At 39.1% G+C, this 21,035-nt stretch overlaps 2 protein-coding genes across 2 annotated transcripts; one reads left to right on the top strand and one right to left on the bottom strand.

Annotated features, from left to right (window-relative positions):
• The first annotated feature begins 5,085 nt into the window (after positions 1-5,085).
• On the top strand, positions 5,086-10,086 carry LOC103411731 (ketol-acid reductoisomerase, chloroplastic-like). Its single transcript, XM_029108488.2, has 10 exons — positions 5,086-5,473; positions 5,846-5,938; positions 6,624-6,689; positions 6,822-6,962; positions 7,599-7,826; positions 7,914-8,031; positions 8,131-8,270; positions 8,369-8,536; positions 8,690-8,845; positions 9,509-10,086. The coding sequence occupies exons 1-10, from the start codon at positions 5,186-5,188 to the stop codon at positions 9,872-9,874; spliced, it is 1,764 nt and encodes a 587-aa protein (XP_028964321.2). The 5' UTR covers positions 5,086-5,185; the 3' UTR covers positions 9,875-10,086.
• A 770-nt stretch (positions 10,087-10,856) lies between these two features.
• Positions 10,857-11,978, bottom strand: LOC103411732 (senescence-specific cysteine protease SAG39-like). The gene is made up of 2 exons (XM_008350364.4): positions 11,537-11,978; positions 10,857-11,451 (listed from the first exon to the last, which is right to left on the bottom strand). Exons 1-2 carry the CDS (start codon positions 11,976-11,978, stop codon positions 10,859-10,861), a joined length of 1,035 nt encoding a protein of 344 aa, XP_008348586.3. The 3' UTR covers positions 10,857-10,858.
• Positions 11,979-21,035: the final 9,057 nt, after the last annotated feature.

Here is a 21,035-nt window from a genome sequence, read left to right as displayed (position 1 = left end):
AGTAATGAGTGGAATTTTGTATCATGTAGATGAGATATACTAGGATTCATATAACTGACCCCACTTAGTGGGAAAAGGCTTTGTTGTTGTTGTAGATGAGGTGTACACTAATAAAATATTCAAGTTCTTGGAAATTGAGTACATGAGTTGTTTAACAATAAGGTTGAGAGAAGTTAGTAATGAAGACTGGGTTACCAGGGCCGACCCTGAGATTTCGGAGCTGCGAAATTTGAATTAAGACTAAGACCTTTAATAAGAAAAAGAGGACTCGAGCCAGTGACGAGATTTGAACCCACAACCTCACGTGAAATGGAACAAAGAAACACCACTCATTCTAAGATCAAACTTTGTTATATTAGTGCACAACATCATATATAACTTATATGTCTTGTATCACGTTAAAAAATTCAGGCACTTCAAAATTAAAGGCCCTGTGCGGTGCACCTTCTACACTCCCTCAGGGCCGGTCTCGGGATTACTGTCTATGAAGCAACCTAAGAAAGTCATAGAAGAGTGAACACAATTAAGTGTATCTCTCATACTTCCATGGTTTCATGCTCATGAAAAAATGTTTGAAGTTAAGGGTATATTGTGCCGTTATGCTTTGAGAGTTGTTTGATTCGAAATATTACATATCAACTCAATATGTATTAAAGAGATGGACCAAAACGGTCAAGGAAGGGGTGGTGTTGAGTAGTGACAGATGATTCGTCACCACAGAGAAATCTGAAATCTGCTCATTCATTATGTCTCAATCAATTGATGCATAAGGGAAATATTCTTTTCAGCTTAGCGTTAATGAGTGATTGGGCTGCTCATGTTGTTGATGAAAATTTATTAGAAGTAATGAAGTTGGTTGAAAAAGACATGAAAGCAAAGAAAGTCTCAAATAAGCTTAACAAAAAAAAAAAATAGCCTCTCTACTTTTGGAGAGCTAAAGTGGTAACCAAAAAGAGATTGAAGAGTGCTTTGGAAAAATTGAAGAAAGTGGCAAAAGTTAGACATACCTCTTAAGTGTCGCCACCTAATACTATAGTTTCTGGTAATACTCCTTCTATATGGCACACTTAATACTTTTTATCATGATTATGTTATATTATTATGTAATGAATATATGTACATAATAAAAAATCTACCACTATTAAAGAAGGAGATCTTGTCAAGCGCACTGAATCCATTGTGAATGTTCTATCAATGCTTCATCAAATATGACAACCTCATATCCATCGTTTCATGACTTCTATAATCAATTTTGTATTGAAACTTATATTTGGGGTTCTAAGTCACATTTTGTTTATTTGATTTATGTTAATGGCAGTGGACATCTTGAATAACACAACTTTAGCTCTTCTACTTCAAGCATGCTTAAAAAAATTGAGCAAATGCTGGAAACATAAAGTTCATTGGTTGAAGATGTATGAATTGAATGTATGATCCGGGATTTTTGCTTCTTATTTATATGATCTGGCTTGTTGACAATTAGTCAAAATAACTTTTAAATTCACTTTGGATATCAAGTTCGTTTAATAAATTTTGTTTCTCACAAGTTTAATTTCAAAAGTATTATCTATTGGTTCCAAACTCTTATTTCTCTTAGTTGGATCAAGAACTCTACAAGTTAAAGAAGGCAGCCATGCCATGCAACATAAATTGGAGGGAATATTTGGAAGAGAAAAAAAAGGGGGGAAATGCATAATAAAAAAGCCATTAGATTTAGGGATAACAATTCTAACCATTAAATCAAATAACCGTGGAAAATTGCCATAATAAATTAGATTTGGGTATGAAAATTTGGGTATATTTTGGATATGAGAAAAAACAGTGAATATTTTCGGTTATAGTTTTGGATATGGTTATAGGAGTCCGTAATCTGTATCCATCCCCGATATATAATATAATTTATCTATAATATAATAGTATTATATCTATATATGTGGACTCATTATTCACCAAACCCATTACCTTGAGAATACAAAAGTTGCATTGTGTGAGTTGCATTTTGTGGGAAAGTTCAAAAGTTTTGAATCAAAATTAATGAGAATTCAATGGTACCTAAAGGAGATATCAAATTTTAGCTAATATCATCAATGTTTAGCTTTAATTTTTATACTCCAAAGATTTGTTCTTTGAATCATTTTATATATCAAATATTTAACGACAAAATTAATATTTACTAAATTATAAAGCGTCAATTGAAGGAATATATTTTTTGTATTGACAAAGATGAATATATTCGTTTATCGATGGGGAATCAGTTACCCGATGAGTATGGTTATGGATAATATCCAATGATTAATTTGCATTTATGGATATAGTTAATTTACGTGGTTATGGGATGAATATAACATTCCGTCCCCGAACCGAACCGTTGACATCCCTAATTAGATTGATGTATATTAATTAGTGGGAATCTTAAATATAACAAAATAGGAAAAATTATATTTAAGACTTTCCACATTGCGATTTTTGAATGGATTGTAGTGCCACTCAGCAAAATCCAATGGCAAACCAAGATCCACACAAGTTTTTCTCACGAAGGAGAGGCAAGTGAGAGCATCCCCAATGGGGGCTTTATCCTCATTGAGGCTACCACATTTGTAGCTAAAATGAAAATTTTCATTCCTAATGAGTTGAAAAATGGGGCTACATCCACCACATAGGCTAGTAGCTTCAATCCTTAGGTAGCAAAAAGTTAGGCTATATTTAGCCCCAAAAAGTAGGGGACCCACACCAAATTGAGGGACCAATCTTGGTTTTTGGTTTGTTTTTAGTTTAGAAATGGGTGACCCCATTTTTAATTCCAAAATGTGATTTTAACGGTTTATTTTCAACAGTTTGTTTGATTAAGAAAACATATACAAACAATGACTATTTTTTGTGTGATTGATTAGAAAAAAAAAACGTAGTGCTTTGTATTTAATTTTCTAGATTAAAAAGTTCATAAAAAAGTGATGAAATTTAACATTGATAGTTTAGAGACCTAAACTGAATATATAAACAAAAAATATAACTAAATTGTGATAAGCTAATCCAATCCAATAGTTATTATGAAATGAAAATCTTGTTTGATTTCGGAGAGTGTGTTAATTAGAGAAATAAACCAACAGATAAGATTGAGATAAGATAATCAAATCCAATAGTTGTTATGAAATGAATTCTTATTTTGTATGATTTCATAGAAACAAACCAACGAATGAGATTGAGATAAGAGAGCTTACAATAATGCATAAGTGATGAAATCTTTGTCAGAATTTGAATTTTTTTAGGTTAAAAAGTTCATAAATTAAAATTTAAGATAACACGTCCAAAAATCAAGTTAAGAAAAATTAAGACAAAAATAAATTTACTGTAATCAAATTACTATATAAATAAGGGGTAAAAGACTGTTTACTACCCTCATGTTTCGTGGTTTTCAACATTTAGTACATCAAGTTTTTTTCGTCTCAGAGTCATACCTAAAGTGTAAATTTTGGGACAGTCTCATACATCCGTTAGTCAAACTGTTAAGTTTTTCGTTAACTGTGACGTGGCGCACTGACTGGGCGCCACGTGTCATCTATGTTTTTTTTTTCTTCTTCTTCTTTTCTTTTCTTTTCTTCTTCCTTCTCCTTCTTCTTCTTCCTCCGACTGCAACTTTCTTTTTTTTCTTTTTTTTTTTTTTTGCTTCTTCCTTCTCCTTCTTCCTTCCCCTTCTTCCTTCTTCTTCCTTCTCCTTCTTCTTCTTCTTCTTCTTCCTCCGAAATCTGGTGAAGTTTGTTTTTTTTTTCTTTCTTTCTTCTTCTTCCTTCTTCTTCCTTCTTCTTCCTCCGACTGCAATTTTTTCTTCCTCCTTCTCCTTCTTCCTTCCCCTTCTTCCTCATTCTTCTTCTTCTTCTTCCTCAAAAAAAAAAAAAAAAAAAAAACTTTCATCTTCCCCCAAATTCGGAGGAAGAAGAAGAAGAACGAAGAAGGGGAAGGAAGAAGGAGAAGAAGGGGAAGGAAGAAGGAGGAAGGAAGAAGGAGAAGAAGGAGGAAGAAAAAAAAAAAAACTGAATCTAGGCAAATTCGGAGGAAGAAGAAGAAGAAGAAGAAGAAGAAGAAGAAGAAGAAAGAAGAAAAAAAAAAGAAAAAAAAAGAAAAAAAAATGAAAAAACTGAATCTGGGTAGATTCGGAAGAAGAAGAAGAAGAAGAAGAAGAAGAAGAAGAAGAAGAAGAAGAAGAAGAAAAAAAAACAAAAAAAAAACACAAAACCAAAAAAAAGCTTCCCCAGATTCGGGAAGAAGAAGGAGAATGAGAAGGAAGAAGAAGGAAGAAGGAAGAAGGGGAAGAAAGGGAGGGAAGGAGGAAGGAGGAAGGAAGGAAGAAGGAGAAGGAGGAAGATAAAAAAAAAAAAAAAAAAAGAAAGTTGCAGTCGGAAGAAGAAGAAGAAGAAGAAGAAGAAGAAGAAGAAGAAGAAGAAGAAGAAGAAGAAGAAGAAGAAGAAGAAAGAAAGAAGAAAAGAAAAGAAAGAAAAAAAAAAATATGGATGACACGTGGCGCCCAGTCAGTGCGCCACGTCACAGTTAACGAAAAACTTAACAGTTTGACTAACGGATGTATGAGACTGTCCCAAAATTTACACTTTAGGTATGACTCTGAGACGAAAAAAACTTGATGTACTAAATGTTGAAAACCACGAAACATGAGGGTAATAAACAGTCTTTTACCCATAAATAAAATATATAGCCCCATATAGAGCCCGAAAGATGTATAGCCCTTCATTGAGAGATATTCATTTTTAGAGCCTCAAAGATTTATCGGAGCTCTAAATTGAGCTATATCCACTATTTTTCTAGCTCTATATAAAGCTCCTCATTGAAGATGCTATGAGGAAGGCAAATGAGAAACTAGTTGGCATATCCTCTTTTCCAAAAAAAGACAAAACCAATACGCTTTAACACAGTGACACTTTACCACAATGGTAAAAAGATGGTCAGCTCTTACATAATGACATGAGTTCAAACTCTGTTGATAACTAATTTAACAAAATCTACCATTTTACAAAAAAAAAAAAAAAAGAAAAGAAAAAAAAGAAAAAGAAAAAACGCTTAAGCATTCGGCGCACGTTAGCCACTTCCCACCAGAGCAACCTCGACCATAAAAAGGGGCTTAAACACTAACTCACACCCTCTGATTCTCTTTGCGCGCGTTTGCTCTGTGTTATCAATGGCGGCGGCAACTTCCTCTTTCTCTCCTGCCCTCTGCCCTGCTCCCCAATCATCGTCAACATCCAAAACCCATGTGGCTCCCTCCAGTCTAGGGTTTTCATCCGCCGTCTCCAAGTCCATCAACCCCCTGAGAGCCAAAGCTACCCGCGGCGGTAATGTCTCTGGCATTGGCTCAGCTCTCGGAGCATGCATGGTGTCAATGCCGTCCATTAAGTCCCCTCCTTCTCTCGATTTCGAGACCTCTGTTTTCACCAAGGAGAAGATCAACCTCGCTGGTCACGACGAGGTCTCGCTCTTACTCTCTGTCTATTTGTACAAACGCATTCCGATATTGCTCAGTTAATGTACTAATTGAGTTTATGGGTTTTGCTTGGATTTCGATAAATGGGTTTGGGAAAGAGAATGGGAAGCTCTTTATACTTATCATTAACTAACAAACAATAGAAAGGTAGGAAATGGAAGGCTAAACAAGGTAGTTAGGTTAAAGGAATGGAAAATGATGGAAAAGTGTTGAGCTGTTCTCCGCGGGTGTACGCAAATACATGTACATTGTATTTATTTGTTGTTATTATATGCATATTACTGATAATGAATGAGAAATGATTTCCATTTGGATTGTCTTATTGATTGTGTGTGTTGGGTTTGATGCCAACTGCAGTATATTGTGAGAGGAGGAAGGGATCTGTTCCATTTATTGCCTGATGCTTTCAAGGGTATTAAGCAAATTGGTGTTATTGGTTGGGGTTCTCAGGTGAATGAACTTCTCTCATATCTTTTATCTATTTGTTAAATGGTTGTATTTATTGAACATAATGATTAGTATTTGTGTCTGCATTGTTTCTTAGATTTTCGCATCATTTATGTATCCGTACGTTTCCTTGTGAAAACAAAACCAGAAGCACCTGCTTTAAATAATTGGGAGATTATCTGTCCTTTTAAACGAGTTGCAGAAAGAAATGCATGACTTATGGGTGTTGATTTCTTTTCTGTTTTCTTTTTTCTCTATGTCAATAGGTTACTTATGGTAATCCGGTATGAGTAAATTTATTTGCTTCAGGATCCTATATTACTAACACACTGAATCTGAATATTTGTATAAGCTTCTCTTCCCAATTTCTCATGGAGCACCATAATTAGGCCGGACAGTTGGAATAGTTTGTGAGTTGCACATGGGTTATTTGAACGACTGACAGTAAGGTACATGAGGTTTTGTTGTAATATTCTACTGCAGAGCGTGTGAGAATGTAGAAGTCTAGCTTGCAGACTATGCTCTAACATTGCTTCTTTCAAATAACCTTCTCTTTGGGAACAAGAGAGGGGATGTCTACATATCATAATTCTTTTCCATGCATTTTTCACTGTTGTAAAATGTGAATGTATTTTTCTGTCTCAGTCACTATATGTTATTTGGGTCTTTTAACCTATCTTCACCTCAGGGACCTGCTCAAGCTCAGAATCTAAGAGATTCTCTAGTTGAAGCAAAGTCTGACATTGTTGTCAAGGTAAATGCTTTCCTGTTTACACTAAAAAATGCATTAAAAAAAAAAAATTTAGTTACTGACTTATGTTTTCAGTGTGTTGCGGTTATCGTTTTCTTATACATACATATTATATAACCTTCCGTGACTTTACAGATTGGGCTTAGGAAGGGCTCCCGTTCTTGTGCTGAAGCTCGTGCAGCTGGTTTCACTGAGGAGAATGGGACTTTGGGTGATATATACGAAACAGTTTCAGGCAGTGATCTCGTGTTGCTGCTAATTTCTGATTCTGCGCAGGTCTGTTAATTGCACTTTTGGAAATTTTATTCCTTCTAATATTGGCTGTAACTTGTAGTTGCACAGGTGCCTCTGTTCTGTTCTGCTAAAATAATTTTTGGTCTGCTAATCCATTTATCATTTTAAACCATCTTTATCTTCTTGTCCCTGGGCACTGACTTGTTGTACTTACTAATAAGTCACTTAGGAAAATAGGTTAAGAAAGGCTGAAGTACTGATAATGCGATTACCCAGTTATATGGTTTTTTTTTTTTTTGATGTAATGTTGTCGACTGTATCTGCTGAAAGGTGTTGACATGGTGTTGATAATCAAGTGTTTTTAAGTTCTCTACCATGTGAGTACTTAACATGTCATTTGTTAGCATTAAACCAGAGTGTTATTAAGCTCAGTATAGTTGTCATCTCATAGATATCTTCATAATTATGCATGATTTTGTTTGCTGGTCAGAAATTATTTGATGCCGTGCTAATGTAAGTAGAGTTTGCTTGGTGAAGTTTTACTTTGTTGAGAATCAGGTCATATTACAGAAGTAATCTCTAATGGAACGAAGTCGTGGGTGTGTGGGTGAACGAGCCTGTTTTCTGGGTACCCTTAAAAGTATCTTTCTGAAAGGGTTGAACTGTCTCATGTTGCAGGCCGATAATTATGAGAAGGTATTTTCACACATGAAACCAAATAGTATACTTGGTCTTTCCCATGGGTTCCTTCTAGGGCATTTGCAGTCAGTGGGACTTGACTTTCCCAAGAACATCAGTGTAATTGCTGTATGTCCCAAGGGAATGGGTCCATCTGTAAGGAGGCTTTATGTCCAAGGCAAAGAGATAAATGGTGCGGGAATTAATTCCAGTTTTGCAGTCCACCAGGTCATCTCTCTCTCTCTCTCTCTCTACATATTTTCTGGCCTTAATATAACTGATATCCTGGATACTAAATGTTCTGTGTTTGTACAGGATGTTGATGGTAGAGCCACAGATGTGGCCCTGGGCTGGTCAGTTGCCCTTGGTTCTCCTTTCACATTTGCCACTACACTAGAGCAGGAATACAAAAGTGACATCTTTGGCGAACGAGGTATGTTTTATTTGCTACATCGTAACTTTCTCTCTTTTCTTTGCTTATGCTTTGAATCCAGTAAACTTCATATCTCATCTCTTCTTCTTTGCTTTGTAGGCATATTACTTGGTGCTGTTCATGGAATTGTGGAGTCACTATTTAGAAGGTACACTGAAAATGGAATGAGTGAGGATTTGGCTTATAAAAACACTGTTGAATGCATAACTGGAGTTGTGTCAAGGACCATCTCGACTAAGGTACTGCCCATGTATGGATTTCATTATTTGTAGTTTACATCTGTTTGTTCCTGTGCACATCCGTGCTTGTATATCAATTTAATTATTTTTCCCAACAGGGCATGTTAGAGATTTACAACTCTTTGTCTGAAGATGGCAAAAGGGAATTTGAGGCTGCTTATAGTGCCTCATTTTATCCATGCATGGACATCTTGTATGAATGCTATGAGGATGTTGCCAGTGGCAGCGAGATCCGCAGTGTTGTCTTGGCCGGTCGCCGCTTTTACGTATGTTCTCCATCTGTTTTCAATTGGTGAAATCCCTATTTTAATTATTGTTGTTTAGAAATACATGATTCTCAGTGTCATAGTACTTTGAATACTTTAAGTAAACAAATATTCATGTTATGCAAATTGATAATGAACATGCTTTGTTTACAGGAGAAGGAGGGTCTGCCTGCATTCCCAATGGGTAAAATTGATCAGACCCGCATGTGGAAAGTCGGTGAGCGTGTCCGATCAACAAGGCCAGCTGGTGATCTAGGCCCATTACACCCTTTCACTGCTGGTGTTTTTGTTGCCTTAATGATGGCGCAGGTATTAGCCTAACTCTTTAGAATGGGTGAGAATGTAACATTGCAAAAGATGAGATTACCTTCCAACAAGCAATCGTTCTGAGTTGCTTACAAATGAATGATACTTTCCTTTTGTTCTGATCTCAAAGTTCAGAAGATTATACATGTTCTCATACTAACTTGCCAAAATTAATAAGGTTTCATCGATTACTTTATATTGACACCAGACTAAGTTAATTAAACAGTCCGAATAGCAAGTGTGTGCCTATAAAATATTAGAAAATTGGCAACAAAAGATTGGTATATGAAAATATTTTGATGTTTTTACTTTTTGTCAGACTAAGATGCATATCAGCTCTAGACCATATAGTTAAGAATGTGGATTTCATAAAGGGTTATTATTCTGTGAATATATCTAGTCAAAATCATGAAACATCTACTTCAAACATCATGTATTTTAAGTTATCATCTATGAGAGGATCTGTGGTAGAAACGATGAACATGCATACTTAATGTTTCATAATGCAAATTGTAGGTTTCTTTCTTTCAATTGAAACTTCAGTTCCTTGGAACATAAATGCTGGGAATTTATTTTATTTTTTCCTAATAAGAAGTGAATGATTTTGTTAGTTAACTGGGGATAATTTCTTCTGCATGTGATTTTAACCGCTTTATGAATTTCCAGATCGAAGTCTTGAGGAAGAAAGGACATTCATATTCGGAGATCATTAATGAAAGTGTTATTGAGTCGGTGGATTCTTTGAATCCTTTTATGCATGCTCGGGGAGTTTCTTTCATGGTGGATAACTGTTCAACAACAGCTCGGTTGGGATCAAGGAAATGGGCTCCACGATTTGATTACATCCTTACTCAGCAGGCCTTAGTTTCTGTGGACAATGGTGCACCCATCAACCGAGACCTCATCAGCAACTTCATGTCAGATCCAGTGCATGGAGCCATCAAGTTATGCGCTGAACTGAGACCTACAGTTGACATTTCAGTGCCTGCTGATGCAGACTTTGTGCGACCAGAGTTGCGTCAGAGCAACTAAAACTCGAAGAACCTTCTGCCTGAGCTGGCCTACGAACTTCCATTTGGCTCCATATTTAAGGTGTGCTGTAGTTTTGCCTAGTTTAATCTGTTTTTACTTTACATGTGTACTTCAGCACATTGCAAGTTGTGTTTAACGCTGAATGTTGTATTATGATTTTGCGGGAGTAACAAGTAGCTAAACTAGTAATAATGTTTGCATTTTTGAGTCCATGTTACTGCTCATGGTGGTTCATTCAAAGGTCTGATGATTGGTTTATGGATGTAGTTTCAAAGGGAAAAGAAAGGGCACACTTACGCTTGTGCAGTTCTGAAATTGGTGGTTCGTTTGAGTATACAATCTGATACACAATAATATGACTTAAATGGTATGGGACATTGCCACAGTGGCATCCTGCCCAATAAAATAAAAAGACGTGTGTAAGTTTGTTCACATGTCCTTATTTCATTGATACGGAACTCTACGTGGCTGTATATCATGTGCCATGAAAGTTCTGCATCATCACTGATCTCATAACCAATAAGTGGAAACACAATGATCGATGGCTAGTCCACGTACTCCTTTAAAGACGCCACTTTTATAGGACATGAAATCTTCTCCTCCGGCATCAATGCAATCAGATACAAGTTGATTAGCAATAGCCTGGGGAAGGGCCTTGTCATTGCTTCCTGGCATGTCTTCATAGCCCTAGCCAGTTATATCGATGCGTGAGGGGCATGGCTGTTGCCGGTATGGTCAACACCGGTGTTGTAATTTGCCTCAGAGCTAATCTCATGATTTTGATTAATGAGATTCCTAGAAGCAGCCGAGATTCGGGATTTGGTAAAGGAAATGAATTGAAAAGAGCATGCACTTTATGTACTTAGTTCAAACAGAAGAAACCGAAGAAGATTTTCACAATATCGTATAATATTCATACAAATTGATACATATCTTACAGCCTACAACGCATATTATATAGTTAATTGTTGAGGGTAAAATTATCTAAGCTGTGGGGTAAGAGGCAGCCATAGCAATGCCACAAAGTCCTTCCGCTGCAGCAACATCTCTCTGCATTCTAATGTACCCAGCTTCACCCCATTCTGCACCCCATGAGTTCTTCACTAGCCAATACTTAGTCCCATCCTCACTCACGCCATAACCAACAGCGGTAACACCATGGTCAAGGCTCGTTCCACAGGTTCCGGTAAAGACACCACTTGAATAGAACTGGAAGTCGGAACCACTAGCATCAATGGCAACAGAAACAGGTTGATGAGCTACTGCGGCAAGAAGGTCCTTTTCACTGTTTGCAGGGACATCTTCAAAGCCAGTTATCTTGGCTGCATGGCTGGCTTCCTTCTTGGAATTACATGTACCATCAACGCCTTCATAGGGGTAATTAGCTTCTGTGCCAATCCCGTGGTTTTGTTGGATGAACTGGAAGGCATCGTCCATCAAGCCGCCCTCACATCCTTGGTCTTCACTAGCAGTGTCACAATCAACGAGCTCTTGCTCAGACAAAGAGATCAATGTCCCAGTTGTAAGCTGTGTAATTCCTTCCGTGGCGGCCACTGCTGAAAAAGCCCAGCAACATCCTGTACTTTGATATTGGAATTAAAAGTAGTTAGAATAAGTATCAAATAAAACCAGTTAATATAAATAAATAAAAAATATAACTACCGCATTGGCCTTGGTCCTTGACGGGGGTGACTGCTCCTTTCTTTCTCCAATCCATTGTTGCTGGTAATGATGCAGTCACATTTTCATATTTGAAAGAAGTTGTCTTCGTGGAGCACTCGTGTCCCTTGAATCCATTTCTTGAGACTTTGAACTCTTCATTTGTAAGGTCTGCAAATTGATTGACACTTAATTTGTAAGGTTTGTTTGCATCCTTATTAGAAGATTCTATAAACGCCACATTTTCCTTGAATATCTTGAAACGAGTTTCCTTCTCATTAACGTCGTTATATACACGACCATAACGAGTCAACCATTGCTCGTATCTCCCATATATCGATGCATCTTGTAGAGTGCGAGAAGTGGCTCCGGGTGACCAGGCCCCCAGCATGAGGATCAAGCTCAAGCACGTATACTTCCACGGCTGCAGGTTAATGAACCCCATGTTAGCTGGCTAGCTAGTGTACTGGAATGAAGCAGCAAAGTTTTGATTAAGTAAATGATATGAGCAGGTAATACTGAAATGGTAGACTGCTTGGGTTTATATGCTACTCCATCCAGGTACTACATAATGGCCTCTCGAGCTGTCGCCGTGCCACAAAAATTGATCTGCAATATACGTACGTGCCCTCGAATTTACGTTGATATGGACCTGTAAGATTAATATGTTAATCTTTAATATAATTTGGGTTTGATGCTTGATGAGTCCATATTATACCATATATTTTACTCTATTCTTGGTTATTTTAGTAGAATTTTGATACTTTGGCCCGAGCACAGTGATAAGTGAGCAAGGGTTGCTGTATCTCCATCAGCACCCGGATGTAGTGTTAAATGAGCAAGGGGGCCATAGAAACTTCTTTTCGAACGACTCCACTCAAAGTTGTTTGGGAGCATATGCTCATATCAACTTTACACAGGACACACAAAAGAAGTACTTTGATCCTATTAGACGGAGGATGGTGAAGAAGCTAGGACAGAAGGGTAGAGTTTAAGAGAGTAGAATGCATTTAGGAACGTGGAATATAGGAACCTTAACGGGAAAATCTATGGAAGTAGTGGAAGTTATGGTGAGGAGAAGGATAAATATTATGTGCCTACAAGAAACTAAGTGGGTTGGTCTTAAGGCAAAGGATCTAGAAAACTCAGGGTTTAAGCTTTGGTATTCGGGCACAAATAGAACGAGAAACGGTGTTGGCATCATTGTGGACAAGACCTTGACACAAGATGTTGTAGATGTCAAGAGAGTAGGAGATAGAATCATGGCAATCAAGATTGTAATAGGACAAGAACTCATCAATGTGATTAGTGCGTACGCACCTCAAGTAGGGTTGGATACGAGTTCGAAGGAGAAATTTTGGGAAGACCTTGGAGACTTGGTGCAAGGAATTGCTCAGACGAAGAAGTTATTTATAGGAGGAGATTTAAATGGACACGTGGGTAGGGAGACAGGCAACTATGGAGGTTTTCATGGTGGCCATGGTTTTGGGGAGAGAAATGAGGATGGGGAAGCTATCTTGGATTTTGCAATGGCATATGATCTCTTCTTAGCCAACACCTTCTTTAAGAAGAAAGAAGAACATGTGATCACCTACAAGAGTGGGTCGTCAAAAACACAAATAGATTTTCTTCTAATGAGGAAAGAGGATCGTATAACTTGTAAGGATTGCAAAGTTATACCGGGGGAGAGCTTGGCTAATCAACATCGCTTGTTGGTGATGGATGTACATATCAAAAGAGTGAGAAAAAAGAACAAGACTTGGAAGTGCCCAAAGACTAGATGGTGGAATCTAAAATGAGAAAAACAAGTCATTTTCAAAGAGCAAGTAATCACCAAGTGTGTGTGGGATAGAGAGGGGGAAGCTAGCCAAAGGTGGGATTCCATGGCTAGCTGTATCCGAAAAGTAGCAAAAGAGGTATTAGGAGAGTCCAAGGGCTTTGCCCCACACCAAAAGGAATCTTGGTGGTGGAATGAGGAGGTACAAACAAAGGTGAAGGCTAAGAAGGAATGTTGTAAAGCCTTATACAAGGATAGGACCGATGAAAATGGTGAAAGGTATAGAAGAGCGAAGCAAGAGGCGAAGAAAGCTGTGAGAGAAGCTAAGTTAGCGGCTTATGACGATATGTATAAGCGACTAGATACCAAAGAAGGAGAGTTGGATATCTATAAACTAGCCAGAGCAAGGGAAAAGAAGACAAGGGACCTAAACCAAGTGAGGGGCATCAAGGATGAGGATGGAAAGGTTCTTGCTACAGAGAACGCGGTCAAAGACAGATGGAGAGGTTATTTTCATAATCTTTTCAATGAAGGACATGAAAGGAGTACTCCTTTAGGGGAATTGAGTAACTCAGAAGAGTGTAGAAACTACTCATTTTATCGTCGAATCAGGAAGGAAAAAATGGTTGTAGCTTTGAAGAAGATGAAGCATAGAAAAGCAGTGGGCCCAGACGATATACCGATTGAAGTGTGGAAAGCCTTGGGAGAGACAGGTATAGCATGGCTCACTGACCTTTTCAATAGGATTTTGAAAACGAAGAAGATGCCAAACGAGTGGCGAAAGAGCACCTTGGTGCCTATTTACAAGAATAAGGGCGACGTACAAAATTGCATGAACTATAGGGGTATTAAGCTAATGAGTCATACAATGAAGCTTTGGGAGAGAGTCATTGAGCATAGATTGAGGCAAGAGACACGGGTTTCGGACAACCAATTCGGGTTCATGCCAGGGCGCTCAACCATGGAGGCAATCTATCTCTTACGAAGATTGATGGAAAGATATAGAGATGGGAAAAAGGATTTACACATGGTCTTTATAGATTTGGAAAAAGCGTATGATAGGGTCCCAAGAGACATTCTTTAGAGGATTTTAGAGAAGAAAGGAGTACGAGTAGCATATATCCAAGCTATAAAGGATATGTATGAAGGAGCAAAGACTGCCGTAAGAACTCATGAAGGACAAACCGAAAGCTTCTCCATAACTGTAGGATTACATCAAGGCTCATCCTTAAGTCCTTACCTTTTTGCGTTGGTAATGGATAAGTTAACAGGACATATTCAAGATGATATTCCTTGGTGTATGCTTTTCGCAGACGATATAGTGTTGATAGATGAAACTCAGGAAGGGGTAAATGCGAAGCTTAACCTTTGGAGAGAAGTGTTGGAATCTAAAGGTCTTCGCCTAAGCCGATCAAAGACAGAATATATGGAGTGCAAGTTCAGTGCAAATGGAGGCCAAAATGAGTTAGGGGTGAGGATCGGAGATTAGGAAATACCAAAGAGCGACCGTTTTCGCTACCTAGGATCTATATTGCAAAAGAACGGAGAATTAGATGGAGATCTCAACCATAGAATACAAGTTGGATGGATGAAGTGGAAGAGTGCATCCGACGTGTTGTGTGATCGTCGTATGCCACTGAAGCTTAAGGGAAAATTTTATAGGACGACAATAAGGCCGGCGATGCTGTATGGCACAGAATGTTGGGCGGTGAAGCATCAACACGTACACAAAATGGGTGTAGCGGAGATGAGGATGCTTCGTTGGATGTGTGGGCACACGAGAAAGGATAAGATTAGGAATGAGGATATCCGAGGTAAAGTAGGAGTAGCCGAAATTGAAGGAAAACTGAGAGAAAATCGGTTACAGTGGTTTGGACATGTGCAAAGAAGGCCTACTGACGCTCTGGTTAGAAGATGTGACTACGGGACAGAGGTTCAAGGCCGAAGGGGTAGAGGAAGACCTAGGAAAACTTTGGAAGAGACTCTAAGAAAAGACTTAGAGTACTTGGATCTAACGGAGGACATGACACAGGATCGAGCACAATGGCGTTCTAAGATTCATATAGCCGACCCAACTCAGTGACTTGGATTTTTCAAGTCTCCAATCGAGAAGTTTTCCCCACTCGGGAAATTAAGGGAACACTACCTCAACCTACATGCTCCACTCACAAAGCTTCAACATACAAGCTTCAACAAAAGAAAAATTCAAAGAACTTAGTAAAGAAGGCTTTGGTGTATATAACACAATACGTTGAAATGAAACAAAGCTTATTTATTGATATTTCTAAGAAATTACAAATATGTACATATACACAAGTCAAAATAAATAAACAAGAGGGAGCCTTCACAAAGGTTGCTTAGGAAAAGTCTCAGCAGTCGGCAGAGCCCCAGAAAGAGAAGGCACCGGAGGGGGATCATTCGGAGCCTCAGTACTGGACAGCACCCTAGAAGGAGGAGGCATCGGAGGTTGATCATTTGGAGCTTCATTACGCGGTACAGCCCCAGAAGACGAAGGCAATAAATGCCTTTGGAACAAACCCACAAACCTCTGATGACCATGTAAAATCTGACCATCAGATTCCTTCATCTGGTCAAGCTTCCTCTTCATGTTTGTAGCATAGTCATGTGCGAGCCGGTGCAACTGTTTATTCTCATGCTTGAGCCCTCTAATCTCCTGTTTGAGACTCATCACTTCAGCCTCCAATGATTCAACTTGGCGGGTTCGAGCAAATAGGCGTTGGGCCATATTAGACACAGAACCTGCACACTGAACACTGAGAGCCAGAGAATCCTTAACAGCCAACTCATCAAACCGTTTGGAAAGTAGTCTGTTATCTTTGGGAGTGAGAAGGTTCCTGGCCACCACCGCAACGGTCATATCATTCTTCATCACGGAATCCCCAACGGTAAGAGGACCAGTAGGGGATAAGATGGATGGGCGCCATATGTTGTCTAGAGAAGGCGTGGCTGCCTCTTCAACAAGGTTCAAGTCAAAACGACGGTCGGAGGGGCTAGACATTTTCAAAGGTGTTGAAGAGAAAAGAGGTCGGACAAATCAAGATCTTAGAAATGCAAGAAGGGAGCTTCTACTGGTGGAGATTCAAGTGTGCTTTGGAACTTAATACCAGCCTCTATAAAAATCTGCACTCGATGGAGCTTCAGAAATCGAAGAGGCGCCTGCTCAGAAATCGAAAAGGCGTTTGCTTTCTCAAAAGCTGGGCTGCTCAGAGACCACGAGGGCCGATCTCAGGAATCGAAGAGGCGTTTGCTTTCTCAAAAGCTGGGCTGCTCAAAGACCACGAAGGTCGATCGCAGAAATCGAAGAGGTGCTTGCTTTCTTAAAAGCTGGGCTGCTGAGAGACCACGAGGGCCGATCTCAGAAATCGAAGAGGTACCTACTTTTCAGCCTTGTCAGCACCTGTCACATGCACACTCAACTTTGCAGAAATTACGGGCATTTTGTCGAAGATTTCTAGTGAAGTAGAAAGCATGTGAATGTTATTGTTCAATCATTCACTTTCCACACGCAACATCAGCTCACGGGTACCACAGATAACTTTGCCAAAAATCTCTGACAAAGTTTAGACACGTGAAGCTTGCAGCTCCCATTACATCGCTATGACCAAGAAGGGTAAAAGAATAGCAAAGAAACAGCACTAACAAAGTTTAGACACATAAATTTTGAAGGTCTAGCTATCATATTATTACCCACAAGGGTAAAGGAACAGGACCACTGCTGGATAATTGGAAAGTCCATGTGGGTCAACCTTTGTGCTCCGTGGCAAGGTAGATTAGCAAACAGGCCTAACCTTTACTCACATTCGAGAAAACACTCCCAACAAGATTGCTTGCTTCAAGATCGAAGATGCACCGTCCTCCGAATCTCGAGAGCCAGACTCCTAACATGATTACTTTCTCAAAAAGCGACGAGACATCGCTCTCCGAATCTCGAGAGCCAGACTCCTAGCAGGATTACTTTCTAAAAAATCGAAGAGGCACCGTTCTCTGAATCTCGAGAGACAGATCCCCGACAGGATTGCTTGTTCGAAAACCGAAGAGGCACCGCTTTCTCAACTTCGAGAGCCCCTTAGATAAAGCTTGTCTGTAATCCTCACACCACTTTCTCAACTTCGAGAGCCAGATCTCCTTGGATAAAGCTTGTCTGTAATCTTCACACGTAACATCAGCTTTCCAGATATCACAGACCACTTTTTCAAAGCGCTCTGACAGAGTTAAAACACGTGAAGCTGGCAGCTCCCACTACCGCGCTATGACCAAGCAGGGTAAAAGAATAGTATTACTCCTTCTTGTTAGGGAGACTCCTATATATGCCGACCTCCATCCTCAACGGACAGGCAGACCTGCAAAAATGCTCAACCCTTCTTCATATCTGAGAGGGCACTCCCAACGAAGCCTCTCGAAATACTCAGCTTTCTTTCCCCCCGAGAATACCTCTGCAAACAAGCTACACCAGAGCAAGAATATCTCATATCATCAGGGTTAAAAGCAAGAGTATCCCATATCATGCTTTTTCCCTGTCTTTTCCTTTGGCCTTGTTCTTACCTGCTAGACAAGGAGAAAGAGAGCAATCAGTCAGCACTTGGAATCAAGCTTCCAGTCCGGAACTGACTGCCTGAAACCCCATTGCTCTCGAGTACTCATCTTCAACATCTTATGCTTCCCGAGAAGATACCACATCTGCCTGAGGAACAAATAGGGCAAGTGAGAAGGATACAAGGAAGCATGTGGAGACAAGCACAACAGAACACGTGCCGATACATCCACTACTTTGTCAACAGCAAAAGTATCCCATATCAGCAGGGTCGAACGTACTCTAGATTTGATGGACTTGTTTTGACCCTCAAATTCTTCAGTCGGCCTTATACTCTGGCGGAAACAAGAAAACCCTCCAGCCCAGTTCAAGAATAAGCCTGTGGAAAGTTACTTCTTCAAAAGCAAAAGTATCTCATATCACCTTTTCTCATTTTCTTCTCTTTATCCTTCATGCTACCTGCAAGATAAGGAGAAAGATAACAATCAGCCGGAACTTGAAATCAAACTTCTGATCTGGGACTAATTGCTTGGAGCTCTGATTGCTTACCTTGTCTGTCACCTCTTTCAGCAGATCCCCTAGCTCGGCGACTTGGGGGACTCCTACTACATGGTTTGTATCGCGCTTGACCAAGCCTGAAACTACAAGTAAGCGTCAAGTGAAATTGATACATTACCTTGTGCATCTACCTATGAGACAGATAAGGCAAGTGAAGACGATACCACACTTCGGTACTTAAAAGTTTCGTGATTACGAGATCATTCTTCCACAATATTTCCTAATGTCATTTGTACTAAATCATCCACTTGTACTCACTGACGGAGAGCTTGAACCTATATACTGTGTAAACCCTTCACAATTAATGAGAACTCCTTTACTCCGTGGACGTAGCCAATCTGGGTGAACCACGTACATCTTGTGTTTGCTTCCTGTCTACATCCATTTACATACTTATCCACACAATGAGCGGAGCAATCTAGCGAAGATCACAAACTTAATATTTAAGATGATATTCTTTGGTGTATGCTTTTCGCAAACGATATAGTGTTGATAGATGAAACGCAGGAAGGGGTAAACGCGAAGCTTAACCTTTGGAGAGAAGTGTTGGAATCTAAAGGTCTTCGCCTAAGCCGATTAAAGACAGAATATATGGAGTGCAAGTTCAGTGCAAACGGAGGCCAAAATGAGTTAGGGGTGAGGATCGGAGATTAGGAAATACCAAAGAGCGGCCGTTTTCGCTACCTAGGATCTATCTTGCAAAAGAACGGAGAATTTGATGGAGATCTCACCCATAGAATACAAGCTGGATGGATGAAGTGGAAAAGTGCATCCGGCGTGTTGTGTGACCGTCGTAGGCCACTGAAGCTCAAGGGAAAATTTTATAGGACGGCAATAAAGCCGACAATGCTGTATAGCATAGAATGTTGGGCGGTGAAGAATCAACACATAGGTGTAGTGGAGATGAGGATGCTTCGTTGGATGTGTGGGCACACGAGAAAGGATAAGATTAGGAATGAGGATATCCGAGATAAAGTAGGAGTAGCCGAAATTGAAGGAAAGAGGAGAGAAAATCGGTTAAGGTGGTTTGGACATGTGCAAAGAAGGCCTACTGACGCTCCGGTTCGAAGATGTGACCACGGGACAGAGGTTCAGGGCCGAAGGGGTAGAAGAAGACCTAGGAAAACTTTGGAAGAGACCCTAAGAAAAGACTTAGAGTACTTGGATCTAACGGAGGACATGACACAAAATCGAGCGCAATGGTGTTCTAGGATTCATATAGCCGACCCCACTTAGTGGGAAAAGGCTTTGTTGTTGTTGTTGTTAATGTATTTTCAATGTAGAATATTCGACTTCCTCTTAAGCAAAAAGTGCTCAAATGGATGAATTTTGGAATGATTCCAATTGGAGGATGTTCATGAGTCTTTCAAGATGATTGTGTCAAAATTCCAGATTGACGTTTTTAGACATTGTGGGTATTTTAGAGGTTAAGATGACATATTTTGAGAAAGATTCCTTCTGATGATTTGTTGGGGACGACTTAAGCTTTCAAAAGAGACATTTTGGGACTAAATCGGAGTTGATTTGGTCGGTCAAAAGTTTGATTTTATGAGAAGTCCGAATTTCATATTAAATAGGATTTTTTTAAAAGACCTTTTCTAAGTAGGATTTTTTTTTTGTAGTAGTATAAATAAGGCTATTTAGCCAATAGGGTGAGGGGAACGCATCAATTTGAAGAACTTAGCTAGGCTTTGACGATTTGTATTTCAAGCTGTTTTCTATCTTTTTTTCTATTTCAATAAAATTCCTTTTGTTTTATGGTTGTTCGTAACTAATTTCTGTTTGCTAGGGTGATGTCTTGAGCCTTAGCATGAATATGTTGTTTTTATTTAATTGCTTATGATATTATGCATGCATACTTTGAATTATTAATTATTGTGTTTAAACTGTCTTTTTATCTTAATGCTTAGCTACCATTACGATGTTTAGATAAGTAATCAGATGCAATTAAGTTGGAATGCCACCGGAGGATTGGGTATTGCTTCTTGTGATTGATAGTGGTAATTTCACTTAGGGCGAACGCCACGTCTTAAGGGTTGCATGTTTTTTCAAAAGGTTTTCACAAAGCGTAATGAGTCATGCATTTTTATATTTGATCTGAATGTCACAGATGGATTGCATGTTTGATATACGTTTTAACTTGAATGCCACAAGTAGAATATGCATAAGGAAGACCTAACCTTCAAAGTTGCATGTGTAATTCATAAGTAATTGGTAAAACTACATAGGATTATTAAGGTTGTTTGTACTATACTTGACCAATCCTGAAACTACTGAGCACCAGTCAACGTTATACCGTCAAGGACCCAGAAAAATTTCCCTCCAACCAGAAGGCCAATCATAGCGCGACACGTGTCGACATTAGAAGCCAATCATAGCACGACACCTGTCAACATCAAAAGCCAATCACAACACGACACGTGTCAATGTCAGAATGAAACTAGAAACTCTCTTCTATAAATAGAGATCATTCTCTCACAATATTTCCTAATGTCATTTGTACTAAATCATTCACTTGTACTCACTAAAGGAGAGCTTGAACCTATGTACTTGTGTAAACCCTTCACAATTAATGAGAACTCCTCTACTTCGCTAATCTGAGTGAACCACGTACA

This window comes from Malus domestica, chromosome 09 (assembly GCF_042453785.1).
Source record: "Malus domestica chromosome 09, GDT2T_hap1".
Classification (NCBI taxonomy): Eukaryota; Viridiplantae; Streptophyta; class Magnoliopsida; order Rosales; family Rosaceae; genus Malus; species Malus domestica.
Note: the sequence above shows the minus strand (reverse complement) of the source record. Positions and strands in the feature narration are given on the sequence as shown.